General features: G+C 38.8%; 2 protein-coding genes across 2 annotated transcripts; one reads left to right on the forward strand and one right to left on the reverse strand.

The window, feature by feature from the left end:
- Positions 1 to 99: 99 nt before the first annotated feature.
- On the reverse strand, positions 100 to 5,198 carry LOC132993809 (syntaxin-11-like). Its single transcript, XM_061063862.1, has 2 exons — positions 5,042 to 5,198; positions 100 to 2,278 (listed from the first exon to the last, which is right to left on the reverse strand). The coding sequence occupies exon 2, from the start codon at positions 2,274 to 2,276 to the stop codon at positions 1,392 to 1,394; it is 885 nt and encodes a 294-aa protein (XP_060919845.1). The 5' UTR covers positions 2,277 to 2,278; positions 5,042 to 5,198; the 3' UTR covers positions 100 to 1,391.
- A 7,442-nt stretch (positions 5,199 to 12,640) lies between these two features.
- Positions 12,641 to 19,002, forward strand: akap12a (A kinase (PRKA) anchor protein 12a). The gene is made up of 4 exons (XM_061063574.1): positions 12,641 to 12,934; positions 15,107 to 15,206; positions 15,364 to 18,347; positions 18,937 to 19,002. The coding sequence occupies exons 1-4, from the start codon at positions 12,827 to 12,829 to the stop codon at positions 19,000 to 19,002; spliced, it is 3,258 nt and encodes a 1,085-aa protein (XP_060919557.1). The 5' UTR covers positions 12,641 to 12,826.
- Positions 19,003 to 21,293: the final 2,291 nt, after the last annotated feature.

Raw genomic sequence — 21,293 nt, forward strand, 5'->3', positions numbered from 1 at the left:
AAGATCACGCCTTCTCTCCCCCCTGACATTACTCACACTTCAGCTGTTCTCTGGACTCAGTCCCGCTCACCTATCGTCGTTTATTGAAAACAAAGCGCACAGGTGAGAGCCAGTTTATTATCAGAATTAAACATGACAGTTATAACCATTTGTTCATCTAATAAGAAATCCACTTATTTACCAGAACAGACACACAAACCTTTTTTTTTCCCAGCTTGAAAAAAAAAAAAATCCAAGTTCAATATTGACCTTTATCTTTGATAAAACAGTGACATCACACACAAGGCCCATTGTGTATTCAGTTCAAACGATCAAAACTCAGTCTTTGAATTTTTGAGGATGTAACCTCCAAGAGCCAACATCAAAGCTGCTGCTTACAAGAACAAGAATTCATATTTATATGTGGACAAGAGGTCCTAAAAGTAGACTCTAATATGATTCAGAGTTAAACCTTCTTTTAAATACTGAGCTCATGTACACATTTGCTGTACAGAACTTGAATTTTCCCTTGCTGCTGCTTTAAATGTATATTCCTCGACAATTCCAAATGAACTGTCTTACTTTTTACTCAAGTCATTTTCTGAGCTTGTTTCTGAACTAGTAAGCTGTAAAAAAAAACAAAGGAGTAGTTTTGAGGCAGTTTAAGATTTAACAAACACAACACAAAAGATGGTCTTTTAGAATGTGACGCAGTCTGAAATAGTTCATTCTTGTTCTTATATTACATCTATTAAGCACACCAGATCCTAAACAACTTACAGTGCAACCGACAAGTAGATACAACCCAAAAATCATGCAAAAAATCACGAGATGAACATGACTTAAATAGCAAAATTTAAGATGCAATTGAAAAGACTTATTCAGCATTTTTCTCAATCTGGTAAAGAACTCTAATGTAGCTTCATAACTTGAGCCATATTAAAGCTACTGTGGGCTTTTTAGCTTGTTCTAAAACAAACTAAAACCGATTCTCTCTAAATGACCTGTATGAGGAAAAAGGGACCATCAGCAAGAAGATAACCAATTTTCTATGTAGTAATATTTAAGGCCCCTTACCACTACTAAAATGTACCTGTTATCACGGCAAAACGGAGTAGAATAAAATATATGGAGGACTGTCCCCTTAGGGCTTCCTTACTTTTGACAGTTAAAGACAGCAGGATGTTTTTGTAAGAGAATTCTATTTACAGGACAAGGTCTAATCTAATCCGAATGTGTTTATAAAGCATTTAAAAACAACAAAAGTGCTGTACAATCAAACATAATAAAACACAATGAAACACAGACCAATGTAAAAGCAGCTGGTCATGAAAAGTAAAAAGTGTTAAGACATGTAGGAAGGGATAAAAAGAATAAAAGCATACTTTAAATCAGAGTTGGCTTCTTCAGTCCTAATTGAAATAACATGGGCAGCAGCCACAGAACATCTTCTTGAAGGGGTTGTTTTTATCACATTCAGTTGCTCTCTCCAGTTGAACTGCCGCCTCCTGAACCAGCACTTCAGTATTTTGAACATTTTGCTGGATGCTTTCGATGCCTGCCCCCTGCTCCTGTACCAGCAAAGCCACATCCAGAAAAAGCTCCTTGATCGCCTCGATCCTCACTTCCAGCTCCAGCAGCTCTCTGTGTCGGCTCTCAATCTGCAGGAGGGCTGAGCGAGCCGTTTTCCCCTCCCCCTGGACGCTGAACACATTCAACTCGCCGCTCTCCATCATCTCATCCAGCTCCCTTTCGCTGACCTCCCTGCCCACCACCTCCATCTGCCTCTGGATCTGCTGTTTACAGGCCTCCCTGTGGTTCATCTCTGTGTCGTTGTAGCTACACATTGCTTCTCGCAGAGCGTTGCTGAGACACTGGTACTGAGTTCGAGCGATGCGTACTGTGGGGTCAGAGGTGCCACGCTGTTCCTCCAGTTCCTCTCTTAGATCACCCATCATGTGCAGCATCTGCAGCACAGCCTCACCCCTGCGTTTAATGTCCGCCCCGATTGCATTTGGGTCCCTCTTTGTCGCACTGGAGAATGAGGTCTGATTTAAGGTCTGGTAGTTCACATCTCTCAGCTCACTGATGTCATTCTGGATTTGCTGGGTTTCTAGACCAATCTGATTGGCCATCTGCAGGACAGAGTCCAGGTTCTGTTCAGGAGGTGATGAAGACCTTGATGTTGATGCTGTTGCTGCATCAATGCTTCGCTCTGAGAAATTGTCCAATTCTACTGTACTGAAGCCCACAGCATCAGTCTGCACCTGGTGGAGGTGCCCCATCCGGTCTCTCATGTCTGAAACACAAACGACACAACAGCCAACAAGAGAAGAGATTTGAATTCATTCATCCGGTCGTGAGAATATTTCCAACATGTCTAGATGTGAGGTCTCTTAAAAGTTTATTCTGCTGAGTAACAGGATGATTGAACTTGTTTCTATGACCCTCTAGGGGGCAGGCAAAAAATGTACTCACAACACGGACACTTGAGTGTATCACCTGTTGTGATACACACGAAAGAGTGAGACAATCTCTTAATATACTGCACTCTACATTCCCCACCTTTCAAAACATGTGCGTCATGCATTTAACCTGAACACTGCTATAGAACAGTTTCATATGGAAGCATGCAGCAGATACAGATCAGGCTCATCGTTCATCCGTCCAAATGAATGTAAGTTGAATATATAGATTATTTTTTGCTCTCTTTCTGGTCTCCACCAATTTCTGAAGAAAAGCTGTGACTTTTTTAGCCTCTTCATGCTTCACTATGCTCATTAGCGTGTTGCTAACTTTGTCTGTATAATAATGATTGATACTGAGCTAAAGAGTTTTTGAGCTTTTCTGCTGAAAACATACAGTATATGTTCTCCAGTGCAATTAAAAACAAAAAAACGCTGATGTTAACAGTGAGGGTGAACAAAAACAGAATAGTTTGTAAAGCCATAACAATGAGCTAATCAGCAAAAAAGGGGAAGCTGCAGGGCTTAGCTGTAATTCTCAGTGGATTAATCAAAAGGAACTACACCTTCTACTTAAAGCTAATTAGTAATCTTCGGCTTTACTCAAAGCGTTTCCTCTTTTCTGGTTAAATATCATAATAGTAACAATTGTTCAACTGAAAGAATCTGAGGAGTTAAGAGCTCACACTCCCTGGGACGCCAGTAGCCTAGCAATTGGTGCCCAATGTACAGAGGCTTTAGTCATCAAGAGCGGGCGGCTCAGGTTTGTCTCCAACCTGTGGCTCCTCTCCCGCATGTCATTCCCCACACTCTCTCTCCCGGTTTCTGACTGTCAGACTGGCTTGTCTCTAAAATAAAGGCATACAAAGCCCAAAAATAAATCTTACAAAAAACACACAACTGTGTCTGTTTACACCTCACTTTTACATCCATCCTGGGTGATCTGATCACAAGTGGATAGCCTAAATGCTCGGATGCCTACCTATGCCACCCTGAGGATGGCTTGAGATCTGACAGCTCAGACCATATGGAGGTGGTCTGGCATGCATTTATCCACATTGGTGTGGAAGTGTACAGGCTCATTGCCCTGCTGAGTGTAAACAATGATGCATCAAGTCTTTTGAAACAGGCAGGCACTGATTTATAGATTGGGAGCTGTGGCTCAGGGGTTGAGTCGGTCGTTTCTCAACTGGAAGGTTGGGGTTTGATCTCCTACAGCCACATTTCGAAATGTCCTTGGGCAAGACTCTAAACCACAAATTGCTCCTGCTGCTGAGTCAGCGGGGTGTATTTGTGTATGGATGGAATTAGTTAATACTGATGGTCACTTTGCATTGAAGCCATGCAGCCTCTGCCATCAGTGTGTGAACGGGTTAGCGCTTTGAGTAGTCAGAAGACTAGAACACAAGCTCATGTCAATTTACCAATCTTGTTTGCATGTGAGGCAGGCAAGTGATATATGACTTCAAGTGCTCAAAGTAGACACATTGTTAACGCAAAGTGAAAATGCTCATGCTTAAGTGCTATCCACTTGTTATCCGATTACCCAGGATGGATGTTAATGGGAACTATAAAAGGGCCAGAGCTTCATATAAAGGTGCCAATATTGGAAAAAAAGTGGCAAAGCACGCTGAGAATGAAGAAGAAGAATGAAGAAAGTATGTGGCCTGGGGACATGTTAAGTAAAGACACGATTTCTAGAAGTCGTCACTTTCCACACGTCTGTCTGATGAACTGAAAACCATTGTTGTTTGCCAGTGAAAAGAAAATACTTCTTAATCAAAGCTGTTCCACAAGTTTAGCCCGTTTATAGCTGCACAATTCTGCTCTAGATTTGACCTAAAGTCATTTAAAAAAAATATATATTCCCATTCCTCTTAGTCCATACCTGCTTTCTTTGATTTTAAACAACGTCTTATTTTGTGCTTTGTTCATTGACTGTGTCGTTTCCAGGATTCTTTACAAAGATGTAATTACAGGCTGACGAGTAAATTGAGCCGTGATTTGTGAAATATCTGTACATACTGAACATCCGCGCTCAAAAGCAAGAAGTCTTATTATAAAGGCAGACATAGTCTTGTATGTTAAAAGAAATACAAACTGAAAAACAAATATGAGGCAAAGATTGATTTGGTGACATAAACAAGCATGTTGTAGGGTTTAATGCCTCTAAAACAGGCCTCAGTAAAGGAGGGAGGAACATGTGAAACCTTGATAGGTGTCGCAGCCATGCCCGTTTTCCTACCTGGTATCAGGTAATCTTACATGAATGTGTTCAACCTGCTCAGACATTTAATCTCCTCTCAGGACTTAGCAAACAAGTTTGCGAACAGAAAAGCGTAGTACATGAGTATCTCTAGTTGCATAGTATGTGTTTTTAAGTGACGCAGGATACTGATTTGGGTGTTTTAAGATAGATTGTAGCAAAACAGAATCATTATCCAGACAAAAAGTATTCATGAACACTCTTTCATTTTTTGTTACACTAGGACAGGCCTTGATTTCCTCACATTTATGCTAAAGAAATGCCATCTCAGGCCAGCAAGAATAACGTAGAATACAGTCAAATCTGCAGTAAAACAGTAGTTACATCTTACTTGTAAGTTAGAAGATTTTCTATCAGAGGTTCCAAGGCTCTTCTTCTTCTGTTGCAAAGGTTGATCATATAAACGTGAATCAGTCCGACAGGAAGCAGGACGACCGTGAACAAAGAAGGTGTTTGTAAAAATCATTCTCTACACATCTGTTCAAGAGGAAATGTTTTCAGAAACACAACTTTCTGCATTCCTGCTGCATCACATGGAGGCATAAGGGTCACGTACATACGGTGAAAACAAGCCTCAGGAGGTTTCTTTATAAATATAATAAACAACATTTTCTTGTTTATGTTTTTCTATATCTTGAGGCAACTAATGGTTAAGTATTTTTCATTTATTGTCTGATTTTTGAGGGGAAATAAATAAGAGATAGCATCACAGAAGTCAGCATGCACTGACAGTGACACTGAAAGTATGTAGAAAAAAAGGGGAGGTATTTCAGATAAGTTATCTTCCAAAAGGAGGCGGGACTGGTCATCAAATATGATAACAAATCATGACAAAAATCTTGCAGGAGTCTCGTCTGCTCTGCCACTCTTACAGACAGAACTCTAACTCAACTTTCATGAAGTATAATCTAACAAAAGACTCCTTCTCCTCCTGTCGTGCTATGAAACCACCAACTGTCAGGTGCTTATCAGTCATGAGGCCAGAAAAAGAGTCTGAGGTATGTTTGAAGCAGGAAAACGGATGGTTCAGTTGATGCGTAGGAAGTTTCACAGTAATCATTTCCTCTGCCAGCTGTGGTTTGGGTGTGAAAAGTTATTTCCAACAGCCTCCATGTGTTTGAGTCACACTGGCTTGTTTCTCGGTGTGTGGGTGGGTGGGGGGGATTTCAATCAAAGTTGATGTGTCACTAAGCTGGTCATGCACACTGCTCCATGCAGTACGATGAATAGAGAGATCAGACAGGCAGACGCACACAAAAACATCAAACGGAAATTATAGTTTGTTGTGGTTCTGTTCAGGTTATTTCCCCTTATGTGTAAAGAAAGAAATACTGGTATAAACTGACGTACCCATACAGTTTACCTGGTTACATATTTACATATAAGTGGGAAAAAAACTTTAAATAGCTAAATATTTTTTTACGAACTCCTTTATCCATAAAACTAAACTAAGAAGAATATCTGATTTATAAAAACTGTAAATAATTTAAATCCAAAAAGCCTGAATTTCATAGAATTTTCTATGAAACTATTTAAAGCTTTACCACCAGATGGCAACAAGAGCTGCATGTGCCCCATCATTCAACCCCTCCTGTGCTCAACAGTGAGTAAATAAAGACGTTTGTTTTTTGTTCTATAGAATAATTATTTTCTTTAACAGTTTGTAAAAGATCTTTAAATGCTGACTGAACACTCGGCCTCAGTTATACGTCAAAGGACACAAAACTTCCTCTGTTTGAGACAGTAATCTGAAATGTGAACAGCAGATGTCAGTGGTACAACATTACTTTTTGTACTTCATACATTAAGGTGGGTCATCTCCCAGCATATTTTGGATGGCTCTGTTTTTTTCTGTCTTTCTGTCTTTTGGCTTCTGTTGTATTTTACACCTTTTACAGACTTTATGTGTTTTACAGTGTTCTTGTATTTTGATGTTTTTTTTTTAAGTGTTCTGTTTTTATATTTTTTGTGTTAAATGCATACTACTGTGTTCCCTTGAGGGTTTTTTTATGTTTTCAAGTGTTCTTATGTGCTTTTTTTAGTGCTTTACATTGTTCTCATTTGCTGTTAAGGAGTTATATTTTTTTGTGTTTATACTTTTTACCATTTCAATTTACTGGAAAGAATGTCGGTGAAACTTGTTTGTGTTTTTTGTCATATGTTCTATAAATAAAACTAATGTATTCGTTTACCAAACCAAACCAGGGACTAACAAAAGTTTAAGTCTTATCATTGAGTAATTTAAAAACTCTTCTTTGGTTGTGTGTGAAGCAATATTCACTGATTAATGTGAAAAATAAAGAATTAAAACTTAAAAGCCATTTGCATGTATTAAATGTCAAATCAATTGAAATTATACACGTAAACAGCCGACAGGAGGCCGTGATTGGTAAACACACTCATTACTACTACTTTGTTTTGCCTTTCTTATTTTTAAAAACCTTTTGAAATACAAAGACTATGATGCAATCATATATTCTTTGTTATAAAATGTTTTTGGAAAAAGCATACGAGCAGATCCCTTTTTTTAGAGAAGTTTCATTCCTTTTGTTTGACACCTTCTTTTTCTCATTATCCCAAAAATCACTTTATTAATTTTTCCATAATCCAGCAACAAATAATCTAACAAATCATACATTTTAGTTAAACTTGAGTTATTCATACATTAAGTCCGCTGAGTATGAGTTGTTTAAGATCATAAACTGAGTTGTCAGCGTTTGAGAAACTGGATTTTCTGTCAACAGGAACTGAGCATGTGATCAGGTGAAATCTAACTTGGCTGTGTAAACGGGGTCAGAACCTCCAGACTGAGGCACAAAAACGCTTGGAAACGGTTTATTGTGAAGGTGCCAAGAATGTTTATTAATCATGGATTTGAAATCTGTTAAACCCCAGAGGACAAAGGTATTTTTTGTGCTATAAACCTTGAAGGTAACCTAGTTTGCCCGTGAAATCCCTCCACCATGTCAGCGTTTGTCTTTTTGAAAATAAAAGGTTTACCCTGTGTTCTTAATAGGCCTCCATGATTGTTACACTGAAGTGGGTCAGAAGAGCAGCTCTTTTTTGTGTGTTTTCCCACATGACCCATGTAAGACTCTGCTTTCCTCTTTCAGACTGTTACTCAAAATATATAATTTGTAGATGACTGTGTTGACTTAAATATAAAAATATGAGAAACTGGTGTTAATTTGAAAAGTAAAGTAATTTAATGTTTCTGGTAAACTCTGATTTTAAGGTTATTAACCGTGTAACATGCCATGTTTAATCTCATTTGTTTGGCTACTTTGTGTAACTAAATTTCAAAATTCCACTGACCTTTATGTCAGCTGGGAGCTGTAAGGTGCCCCTGCGGGGGCCAACTGGTGGTCGGAGTCGGCCTGTGAGTGTGAATCCTCGGGAAGACCATCAGGGGTGGATTGTAAACAGAATCCATTTTGATTAGGCAAGACCAGCAGGTAAATCTGAGTCTGGTGGGACAGTAAGACTCTGTGATCATCGACTTCAGAGCATGGGATTCTTGTGTGCACGCAGAGCTGATTACTTATAGTAATGGTTCAGAAACAACAGAATTCTTAAAAACAAATTCAGTGTTAAGTGTTGAACTCTAGTGACTGTGGCTGCATTTTACACCCACCATCACAGCACCCCTGGGTGGGGTTTCCAGGGCACCATAGAGCTGCGCCTCACACAGACGGCGCAAGCTGTGAGCCTAAATCAATCTCACTTAAGCAAGCAGGTGACTCTGTGTCTGTGGGGAAGATAGGACTGTAATCAGAGTGGGAGGCACAGAGAGGGACTTCAGAGCAATATAACATTGAAAGGCGCAAATTAAAAAATCGGAGGATATTTATTTTGTATTTGAATTTATTATTTTCGCTTCATGTCATATTTCTGTATTTCCTCTGGATTTTATTATTATTTTAAAACATATTTTAATGTTGAATCTTCTCTGTGATTGTTCTTTTTAGTGATTTTTAAACTTTCTCTTTTAATGTCTCCTTTTCCCTTTGTCATAGTGCTTTTGAGGTCTTTGTCTGAAGCGCTTTGAATTGCCTTGTTGCCAAAATGTGCTATATGAATAACCCTGACTTGACTATATTACTGTAAGTACAAAGCATGTCCCCCCCCCCCCCCCCTTTTCCACCCCGTAAATTAAAAAGTAGTCTCTTTGCAGATTTCAGCCATAGACACCTAAATCTGGATCCCCTTAAATGACCTTGTACAAAAAAAGGTCTAAAAAAAAAGGCCATGTATACTAATGCATACCATGGCATGTTATTGCAGTGTATTACATAAGGCCTCAGGAGTTCAGTGCCTGTGATCTGTGGAGAAAACATCAGCTGTTTCCAGTTACTCAAAGTTGTGACTCCAATTATTTTAACTCCCTGGCTTCAGACTTAGGTTCACAAAACGGCAGCAGTGTCTCAGATCATCTGATCAAATTAACATGAATGCCTGTCATGAGTTTGGAGCTGTTTCCCTGTACTAAGATTTCCCAAGGTCTCACATTCGTTCAACTTGACCATTACTCTTGTTTAAGGTAAACCTGTGTTCAGATCACAATGTAGAGGATATTTTATTGTATTGTGGTTCAAAAGATGTACATTTGAGCTGCTATACCCTTCAAACTTATTTTTAAACTGTTTCTTCTTTAAAAAATGGTTCATTGAAAGTAAAATCTGTTTTGATTTAAGGATGACTGACTGAATAGAAAAGAGATCGCAGTGAACTTTATCTCTAACAAAATGATGACATTAAGCAGAAGACTACTGTGGTGTGTTAGGATCCTTCAATGCCACAAAAGATTAGTTGGGAATCAGAGCTTAGTGTGACAAGATCTTTGCTAAAAGACTATCTGGGAATCTAAATCAAATTGGAAAACAGAAATAGAAAACACAATCCTCTATAGAACCAATGGGTTCTGCACATGGGCCGCCAGAGGTCATCTAGGGTTAATGAAGTCAGTTTAAATGTACCTGTTAGTCAGGTTACTGTTGCGTGTGAAAACTGAATATTTATTTGTGCTGCATCGCTGTAGGCTCTCTTTCATGCAGAGTTTTTATGTTTGTGAAATAATGAAATAATACTTCAGATTACTTTTTAGTGTTGATCAAAGTTGTGTTATTAAAGGATGTGGACGGCCTCAGAATATTTTTAGATCCCGAAGTGGGCCACAGCATTCTTAACTTTGGGAAAGGCAGCTCTACTGAGTTAATTCAGACTAAGCGGGGAAAAAAAGGATCAAGCTACTTGAGAAGTGCACTGGCTCGGCTTTGCTGACATCAGCAAACCATGTTAGCCCTAACAAGCACCATGATAATAATAATAATAATAATAATAATGATAATAACTTTATTTATAGAGCATTTTTCAAAATCCAAATAACAAAGTGCTTTAAAAAGACAGCAAAATAAAACAGACATGCTGTAAAATCAAAGCACAATAAGGATTGAGAAATAAATATTCAAGGATGTTTTTTATACAATAAACTGAAATTAAAATTCAAGTTAAATTCAGGAAAAATCAGGAGAGGCTCGCCAGTGAAAGTATGTTTAAAGAAGAGATTGAAAAAAGATCAGAGACTTACCTGTTGTCTGACAAGATACGATGAGTTAATTGGTTTGCTTTAAAGGGGGTTTATTAGTTTTCCTTTGGATGGATCCAGACTAGCTGTACTAGATAAGCTAATAGGTAGCTGGCTGTATCCTTAAAATGACTGTTCAGACAGCGAAGCGATATTAGTTTTCTCAACTCTTGGCTGGAAAAAAAAAACATTTCACATGACCACTTTCTTTCACATCATATGCAATTTTTGACAAGTTTTATATCAAATATGTTATATAGGCCTATGCCTGAACTGGATCCATTTAAAACACGACAATAAACAAAGGGTTACATTCGATGAACCTTATTTTTCTTTTTCTTTCAGCTAGCAATTCAGATTATTCACAAGTTCAGTTATACAACATTTGAACTAGTAGAATCTGAAGAACTGAACTAACACATGTGACTCCAGAAGCAAACATCAGGTCGACAACCACTGCAGTGTGCTCCTCAAAAGATGTTTTCCAAAGGAAATAATTGGTAGATTCATTAAGCCATATGGTTTATTCCTCGAACAGCCTGAAGTCAGCCCAGTTTTGTTTGAAGGTCAAACTCTTCCAAAAACTTTATCTACCCCCCCTGTTGGATTTCTTGGAGTTTAATAACCTGTCAGTCTGTTCTCCTGCCCTGTGCAAAATATTATGCCCACATGTCTTAGTTTAATCTGCAAATTACATTAAGCCTGTTTTCCTGCAGTTAAATTCGACCAGTCAGTTGATTTCTATTTCCTTGGAGTCTTCTTGATGTTCAAATCTTTGATCATTTTGGTGTTTTCATAATGTTAACAAATAGCCTGACTAAAATTACACTGTACGGTTGACTAGTACAACTGTCAATAACTTGACAGAAGGATCATTGGAAACATGATACCTGCTGGTGCATAGAGTTGTTTTCTGGTGCTTAGTCAAATCAAATCAACTCAATTTCCACATGACAATGTGTATCCTTAAATCACCCACAATATTCAAATTCAATATCCAAGGATTTTTTTGGTGAGATATAGAATAAATTAGAGAGAAGTCCCCTGACATTTCCATTATAAGTGACTCCACAGATTCAATGATAATACTTTGATTAAGTTTTGCACTTTACGTTTTCAATAGGCAAAATAAATGCTCATTTCAGAACAGTTTCTGCACTTCATACAGGGAGAAACCTTGGTTGATATAGTACCTTTCATCAAGCCATAAATTTTTACTAATGGCTTTATTTGTGGTTAATAAATAGTTCACTAATGCTTTGCAGGGAAAAACAGGAATGATGCAATAACAGGTCATACTTTCTTTAGCTTTATCCCTGAAAAGTTACTTTATTTGAAAGGTATAGACCATGTGATTCATGTTCGAGTGTCTTTAAATGAAACCTTATTCACTCTTTTAAGCTCTTTTACATTACTTTCACTTATCCAGTTGCTCATGTAATGCCACAAAAAACAATAATGGATAAATTACTGCGTTAGCTTCACAGTATCACTGAAAACTGGAAGCTAATGGTGCAGGATTTTGCCTTGTAGGTCTCATACAAAAAAGTCACTTTGGATAAAAATGCAGCTGGGAAAAGAGTTCTCCTTATTCTCATGGATGTAAATGAACATTTGTCCAGCTCTTGTGTCCAGTGTTGTAGGATCTTGTTTTCTTTATCTCCAATAATGTATATCTTTATTTACCTTGACCTGGATGACTGAGAACCTTTACAGACATCTGTACCATAAAACATTGATATTTACAAGATCCAGTTCAAGCTAAGGTATGACGAAGAGAGGTACTGATGGGTGACAAATGTGTGCAAATAACTTCTACCAACTATTAGTTATAATCAAGACGTTTTATTTAGTTCTTTATCATTCATTACATTTTGGAGCTTTTTTATCACTTTATTAAAAGTAACATTTTGTAAATCCCAGTCAGCCAAATGTGCAGCCCATTTCAATATAGCTTTACTTATATATTTCTTTCTTTTTTCTCCAGGAAATGTTTGTCGTTTAAAAAAAAAAAGTTAAACCATTAATACCTGGCAAGTTTTCAAACAATCACATTGCAATATTGGTTTCTAGCCTTATTCTAATTCTGTTTGCATCAACCTGCAAACTCGTCTGCTGCAGCTGCTTCCCATGAAAATACCCTTTTACACCGTGTCCAGATGTCAAGGTGTAAAAGTATTTCACGGTACTGTAACTTATTCTACGTACATGCTTGAAACGCCTCAGTCACCTGAGAGCACTCCGAGAATCCTCTGCAGTTTTTTTTTTTTTTTTTTTTTTTTTTTTTTTGATGCAGCGAGGGGGGGGCGGGCCGGGCCGGGCCGGGCCGGACCATGCTCGGCTCATAGGCTACATGTGATCCTGTAGGGAGGTGTTTGTCTAAAAAAGACTTTTTCCAACAGCCAGCCTACAGTATTTGAAAGCTGACCGTCTCTCTGGCTCCCTCGCGGTGCTCCTTCCTCCGTTCACATTTGGGATATTTGCATCAGTTTTGGGTCTCTTCCCGGAGAGTGACGCGCTGCAGCTGCGAGAATGGGAGACGCTCAGTCTGCGCAACGGGAGGGCATGAAGGATGAAGCTGGTGAGGAGGAGAGCGGAAAAGTGGATGATGCTCAGGCAGAGCAGAGCCCTGAGGACAAGGTATCATCTTATTTCTTCAGATCATGTTTGTTTGTTGACATACTGCAATAACTCCTATCACGTTTACTGTTTTTCTGCTGATCCAGTGCAATACAGACTTTCAGAAAATGCATTAAGATGTATTGATGAGACTTCATCAATATTAAAACCAGGCAGCGGTCGTTGTGTATTTAAAGATGTGCTGAGACTGGGTTTTTTTTGTCATGGCATTGCAAGAGCTGCTTGCCAAGACGCCCATTAACCTCGAGAGAAAAACTAAAGTCCTTGTATTATATAGAGCCTGGGAATTGCATTGAACACTCCCAGTGTCTAAAACACTTGTCTGTTTTGGATAAGGTTAGATAATTTGTTAGCTACCTTAGTTACCAACTTTACTTAGTCTGATGGGAACTGCTGTACCCTTCTCTGTTTCATTGATACTGCAATGGTTTGCATTAACAGTAAGTGAAAACAAAAACAGGAGGAATAATGAGCTTTCATTCTTAAAGGAACCTAAATAAAGCCCAAGGGAGAGATGGAATTTCCCCACTGCTGCACTCAGCAGAAGGCAACATTGATTATTTGTGTACAACATGATCATCACTGTATCATACTGAAGCGGAAGTCAATTTGGCAGCACTGTATACTATGACAATCCAAAATGCTATTTTATGTCGAATGATTTATAAAAATTTATTTTTTTGTATGTGGATGGAAAAAGGGTGAAAGTGTGCCTCTTTATATAAATACCTTTCATTTTTAATAAGTACAGCTTTGGAAGTTGAGTTATTGAGAAAAGCCAAAATAGTTTCCCACAGCCACTCTGAATCGTAGAGATGTTACCCTTTTTTAACTAAAGTCATTTATCTTAATTGAATTGCAAAATAATTGATCCTCAGTCAGTTCTTCTCTTGTTTTTAAGTGAAAGTTGTATACTTGAATGTGCATGGTATCATCCATTAAGGGGCACTCAACCATTTTGGTTCAGGATGAGTGAAAACAAAGCCATGACTGTTTACAGCCACTCATATGTGTTGTGTGTGTGTATGTTACACACAGAGGATTGGAAAATCAGCTGACAGACATCTATAATCAAATCATAATTCATTTATTTTACCTCAAGCATACAGTCATGATTCAAACTAGAGTGTATGTTTTTATCTCTACACATAAGCGAGGGGAATCTGGTTCTTGGGACATTCAGATAATGAGTATCAAGTGAATTTTTCATTAAATCAGCTTATGGTGTTATGCATAATAAAAAGCTTCAAAGGCCAGTGTTGAAGATTGCTGCAGATCAACTAAAACATTCCTCTGGACTTTGCAACTTTGTTTGTGACCATGGCTACCACAGACCAGCTACTTAGTTTATGTACATTTATCTTTATAATTGATCATGTAACCAGTTAAATATGAGTCTGTTTTTGAAAAAGAGGGCAAACTGTCTGCTGTGACGTTTACTTATTGAATTCATGTCTGAGGTGGAGTGAAGCATTATAAAAAGTCCCAGTGATATTGTACTCTATCAGTACTCATGGAGTGTCTCTTGTCCAACAAAATACTCGATCAGAATTAACCTACTGAGGATTGTTGTACAATGAAAAATGATAGGCTACTTTTTAAGAGTGTGTAACATTGATCTGCGTTTCATTAATTGGCAGAAAAAAAAACTTCAGCTGGATATTATGACCCCTGCAGCTATTTTTATTGTATTTCTACAATAGTTGATGGACCTGTGTTTCTTGCCCCCCCCCCCACCCCCCCACCCCACCACCCCCCATCAGCCCTTTCTGACAAATCTGGCTCATGGTTTTGAAATTGGGACAATTAGGGTTGTAAACTGTAAGATTACCATCATACCAACCCAAACGTTTCAGACTGTGTTGTTTGTACAGAATAGGACTTTGGAGCCCAATTAATGAAAGATTCTTGAAGATTAATGAAATTCTTTGTTTGCTTCCATCGAACACATTCTTAAGGATTTGACATTATTCTCCAGTCATCAGTATGCAAATGATTGTTTTAGATTATTTTAACAGTGCTTTTTAAGTACTTGTGAAATTGCTATTGTAAATGGGGAAATGCTTAAAAAATGGACTGCTTAAAGTTGGGGTGGATCTCTATGTTTTGGAGCTTCCGACTAATCTTTGCCAAGTGTGAAGGATCATTGTTCTTTTTTGTGCTTTTTTCCAGCCTTTCAAAAACAATGGGCAGATCTCTGAGATCAGTGAAAAAGCAGGCAGCTCAATAGCCAAGGTTAATGACCACTGTGAGGATGAGATCGCTACAGACGGTGGGTATTCAAAATGTATGTAGTAATGCTTATTGAAAGACAAAATCAGCAACAAATCTGTAGATGCACAACTTGTTTGAGAGAATCTCTTCTCTATCATTGTTTTACACTCCCTGCATTTAAGGTGTTTCAATAATTCATTGATTTCCTGGTTTAGCTGTCCTAACACCAGATGAAGAGGTTTCAGAAACAGAAAATCCACTTGAAGTTGAAGAAGAAACACCATCCAAACACATTGAAAAAAATGAAATTGAATCCTCCAATGAGGCTGATGTTGCTGAAGATGTACCACTAGACATGATAGAAATGGATGCAAAGACCAATGACATCAATGATGGTTTTAGAAGGTTTTTCAGTAACATTGGTTTGAGATTGTCGATAAAGAGGGGCTCAACTGATTTGTTAAGGGATTTGCCGGATGAGACTAACCAGGATGAACCAAGCGGACAAGAAAACCTTGAAGATTCTGCAGAGGAACTCCCAATTGAAGATGCTGAACAGAATACCGATGTGAATATAGCACAAGTGTCTACTGACAATGATTCCACGACATGTCCAACCATGACAGATGTTACACCAGAGGATGTTCTAGAAAATGCAGAGGAAAAAGCAACAGAAGCCAAAGAGGATGTTGAATCTGATAATGCTGATTCAATAACATCGCCTGCAGTAGAAGACACACAGCAGGATACCACACCTGAGGAAGAGCCAAATTCACTGTCTCCCCCTGAACAAGCGGATGTCGTATCTCCAATTAAAAGATTTTTTACAACTGGAATCTTTTCTGGACTACGGAAAAAGAGGAAAGCTGTAGAAGATGATGTAAATGAGAAAGAAATGGTTGACATGGGAAAAAATGAAGCTGTAGAGTTGGCGGAAGAAACCGAATATGACCAACAAGAGGATAAAGAGCAAATTGATCGAGGTGTTGAGGCAGCTGTAGTCGATACAGAAGTTAAAGAAAATGAACTCAAGCAGGAAATCCTGAGTGTAACATCAGCTAAGAAGGCAGATGAAGGAAAATCACCAACCACGGATCATTCAACTGCTATTGATACTACTACTATTTTCCCTGAATCTGAAACTCCAAATTCTCAAGAGAAGGACAAAGTCCAAGCAAGCCCTCTAAAAAGGCTGCTGTCAGGTTCTAGCTTTAAGAAACTCTCCAAAAAGCCAAGAAGTAGGCGGTCAAGTGATGCCAAGCTGTCTGACTCTGGAGAACATGCTGCAGATCAGCTCCTGTCCTCGACAGAGTCAACTGAGAATCAGAAAGAAGAGAAATCGACGCAGCCCTCCCCAGAGGCAGCAGGACAAGAGGATGGTGCATGGGTGTCCTTCAAAAAACTTTTGACTCCTAAAAAGCACACAAGGACACCTTCTTTGAGCAATAAAGAGACAGAAATCCCAGATTCAGGCGAAGAACCTAAACCAAGTGACGGAGAGCAAATATCAGATCACAGCACAGAAGAGGGCAAAAAAAGAAAAGACTCATCAGTGTCATGGGAAGCCGTCTTGTGCGGATCTGGAAAGAAGAGAAGTCGAAAAACGTCAGACTCTGAAGACGAATCACCTCAGATTGATGATAACAAGCAAGACATTGGTTCTAAAAATGGTGCAGAATTACCTGAAGAAAGTGCAAATGAGAAAAAGAATGATGTTTCAGTGTCTTCCCCGAAACAAAGTCCTTTAATAGGTGATGGAGGGTCAACCTGGAAATCATTTAAAAGACTTGTCACTCCTAAAAGGAAGGCTAAGGATGAGGACGAAAGCAAAGACAATATACAATCTGATAGTGAGGTTTCTCAAGATGAGTCTTCCTTTTCAATAAAGAAACTCCTACCTGGACGGAAAAAGAGGAAGTCTGCTGAAAAGCAAGACCACATATCTTCAGATGAGGCCGATAAGGATGTACCTTCAGATGATGAAGACTCTGAGACACCAGCTGTGGTTCCAATGTCTGAGTTTGACACACCAGAATCAGTGATTCAAATACAAACTCAGGTTGATATAGAAAGTCACTTCCCCAAGGAAGTCCCACAAGACCTTGTTCAACAGATGCCTAAACAAATCCTATCCTGTGATAGTCTGCAGAATGAAGCAAAGAAATTGAAAGAAAATGGTGATGCTGTAGATAATGGGACATCTACAATACCTGCTAAAATTGAACAACTGGATGATGTTTCAGAAATAATCAGTAAACATCAACAGCTCAGTGACATTACAGAGGAGGGCATGATTACAGAGACCATGGCCACTCCGGTTTCAATCAATGAGGAGGTAGGTAGAGATGACACTCTAGCTGAGGACTTGTTAGAGATCACATCTGAGGCCATCACTGCACCAGAGCCTGCCTCAGTTACCACACTAGCAGACGAAACTGAGATGATCTCTGCAGTCTCCCAGTTATCTTCAGAATCATCAAAAACATCAGGCAACACAACGCCAGTCCCAGCAGAGTATGAGGTCAAGGAAACAGAAGAACTCTTGCATCAAGTTGTTGAAAACATCTCCACAAGTCCAATGGCGGTCCCAATTTCCTCAACCACTCCAAAGTCTGAAAGTATTGTTGGTTCAGTCTTGCATCATATATTCAGAACATTTGTAAAAGAAGACAAGGAGACTACAATTCTGGAAATACACAGAAAGTCAGATGCAACTGCCATTAATACAGGTCAAACTGCTGAAGAACTGGATGCAGTAAATGAAGTTAGAGCTACAGCCCAAACAGAGAGCATATCTGAGGTCAATGACTCTGATCCCAAAGAGTTTTTACCAGATGTTCGCGAGAAGCTTGACACTGCTGAAATTACTAAAGATGAAGTCCATGAGGACCATCCAATAGATCCAGAACAAAGCTTAAAAGAACTTGAAAGGATCAATGAAATTGAAAATGACAGCCATCATCAGGATGAAAGTCAATTAGACGCAAATGCAGCAGGTTCTGTAGTTGAATCACTTCAAGCTGAAATGGAGACCCCAAAAATGGGAACAGAGGACCCACCTTCAAAGGAATTCAAAGAGGAAACAGAGCTCCCAAGGGAAGTCAAAGTTGAGCCAGAAAAAGTAGATGAAAGTTATACAGATGCTTGCAAAACTGAATATGTCCAATTACCAGATGCCATAAAAGGTGTGCAAGCAACTGTATTAGATTCAGAGGATGGCAGTATTCAATCACTTGAAAGAGAAGTTTCATTGGAGGAAGTTACAGTCGCAGAAGTTACAGATGAACTTAAGGAGGAAACTTTACCTCTCACTTCAGTAAATCTCGAGACAGTGGACACTTCCAAAACTGGCCTTGTTCAAGAACCACATGTATTACATACATTACAAGCATCATCTTTAGATTCAATGGCAGATGACGGTCTTTCACTTGAGAAATTGCCTGAAGTGGAAATGGATACAGTTGAACCAAAACATGAGACTGAAGTAACAGCTGAGCCTGAAGGAAAACTACTAGTCAAAGCTGCCGAAACTGATGTAGAAGATACCGTGAAGGACACCAAAACTGAAGTTGCATGTATTGACACACATGTGGTCACAGAAAGCACTAATGAAGGCAGTACAACAACACCTCATACAGAGGGTAGTCTTGAGTCTGTGGATTCTTCAAAAACTGTACATGTTCAAGAACCAGAAGTACAAGGAACACTGTTTGGTCTACTGATGCGTAGCCTTCTACCACATAAAAAAGTATCATCAGATGATGTATCACAAAAATTAACAATTACAGATGAACCCCAACCAAAAACTGAAGTGGGGGATGAGCCGGAACAAAAATTACCAGATGAAGTTGTAACAGCAGAACATGTTCAAGAACCAGAAGGATTACCATCAGAAGAAGAAAATAGCTTAAAGGAAACCAAAACTGAGGAAGGCATACTAATGGATAAGCATGAAGTTACTGGGAGTATTGATGAAGACAGTGCAACATTACCTATATGTGATGACAAAATTGAGCAAGTAGACGCTTCCGAAACACAGAAAGAATTACAAATGTTACAACCAGCAATATTAGATCTAAAGACTGGTGGCCTTCTATCCCTTGAACAAAAAATATCTGAGGATTTTTCAGCAGTGGAAACAGTTACAGAGAAACCCAGACAGGAAACTGAAGTCAGGGTTGGTTCTGAAGAAAAACTACTAGTCAAAGCTGCTAAAACTGATGATGTTCAAGAATCACAAGTACTCCCATCTGATGTTGAAGATACCATAAGGGACACATCAACAGATGGAGGTGAATCCATGGATGTTCCTGTAGTCACAGAAAGTATTGAGGAATGTGCAACAATTCCACTCAATGAAGAAAGTATTGAACCAGCTAATCCTCCCACAACTGTACAAGTATTACCTTTTGATGGAGAAAATACTGTGAAGGAAACCTCAATTGAGGGAGGTACATCAATCCATGTGCCTGAAGTAATAGAAAGTACTGAGGGAGGTGATGAAAAAATACTTCTCACTAAAAAAAGTGATAAGCCAATGGATCTTTCCACAACTGAACAGGTTAAAGCACAAGTAGAAGCGCAGACATCACCATTAGATTCAGAGGTGGGCAACCTTCTTCCATTTGAAAAAGTAATATCAGAGGATATCACAGCAGTAGAAACAGTTACAGAGGAACCCAGAAAGGAAACTGTCATGTGGGTTGAAGCTGTAACAACTGAATATGTCCAATTACCAGAACCATTAACATCTGATGTAAAAGAACCTGTAGAGGAAACCTCAATTGAGGAAGGTGCATCAATTCAGATGCCTGTAGTCACAGAAAGTACTGAGGTAGGTCATAAAACGGTACCTCTTACTAAAGGCAGTCCTGAGTCAATGGAAGCTTCAAAAACTGAACATGTTCAAGAACAAGAAGATCTGTCATTACATTTGAAGGTGGATAGCCTGCTACCGCCTGAAAAAGTAATATCTGAGCTTATTCCGGCAATAGAAACAATAACAGAACAGCCTCGAAAAGCAGCTGAGGTGAGTGACGAAACAGAAGAAAAACAAACAGTTGGAATTACAAAAACTGAATCTGTGGTAGAAACTGAAGTGTTATCTTCTAATATTGAAGATTCTGTGAAGGACACCAAAACTGAGGAAGGTGCATCTGCTGACATGCAGGTAGTCACAGAATGTACTGAGGAAGGTACTGAAACGATACCTCATACAGAAGGAAGTCTTGAGCCTGAGGATCCTCCAAAAACTGATCATGTTGAAGAACTAGAAGAATCACTGTTAGGTAAACTGATGCATAGTCTTTTACCAGATAATAAAGAATTATCAGATGATTTATTACAAAAAGAAACAGTTACAGATGAACCCCAACCAGCCACTGAAGTGAGGGAGGAGCCAGAAGAAAATGTACCAGTTGAAGCTGAACATATTCCAGAACCTGAAGTTATAACTACAGTACAAGAAGCTCAGTTTGACTCAAGGGCAAGTAGCCAATCACATGAAAAAGTAATATTGGAGGATATCACAGCAGTGGAAACAGTCAGAGACAAACCACAAAATGAAACTGAATTGAGGGTTGAGCCAGAAGAAAAACTACAAGTCAAAGGTGCCAAAACTGATGATATTCAAGAACCACAAGTATTACCTTCTGATGTAGAAGATTCTGTAAAGGGCATCCAAACGGAGGAAAGTGCATCTACTGGCATGCAGGTAGTCACAGAATGTACTGAGGAAGGCACTGAAACAATACCTCATACAGAAGGAAGTCTCGAGCCCGAGGATCCTCCAAAAACTGATCATGTTGAAGAACTAGAAGAATCACAGACAGCACAAGAATCACTGTTAGGTAAACTGATGCATATTCTTCTACCACAAAAAAATGTATTATCAGATGATTTATCACAAAAAGAAACAGTTACAGATGAACCCCAACCAGCAACTGAAATGAGGGATGAGTCAGAAGAAAATGTACCAGTTGAAGCTGAATGTATTCCAGAACCCGAAGTTATAACTACAGTACAAGAAGCTCAATTGGACTCAATGGCAAGTAGCCAATCACATGAAAAAGTAATATTGGAGGATATCACAGCAGTGGAAACAGTCAGAGACAAACCACAAAATGAAACTGAATTGAGGGTTGAG

The sequence above is a fragment of the Labrus mixtus genome, chromosome 18 (assembly GCF_963584025.1).
Source record: "Labrus mixtus chromosome 18, fLabMix1.1, whole genome shotgun sequence".
NCBI classification, from domain to species: Eukaryota; Metazoa; Chordata; class Actinopteri; order Labriformes; family Labridae; genus Labrus; species Labrus mixtus.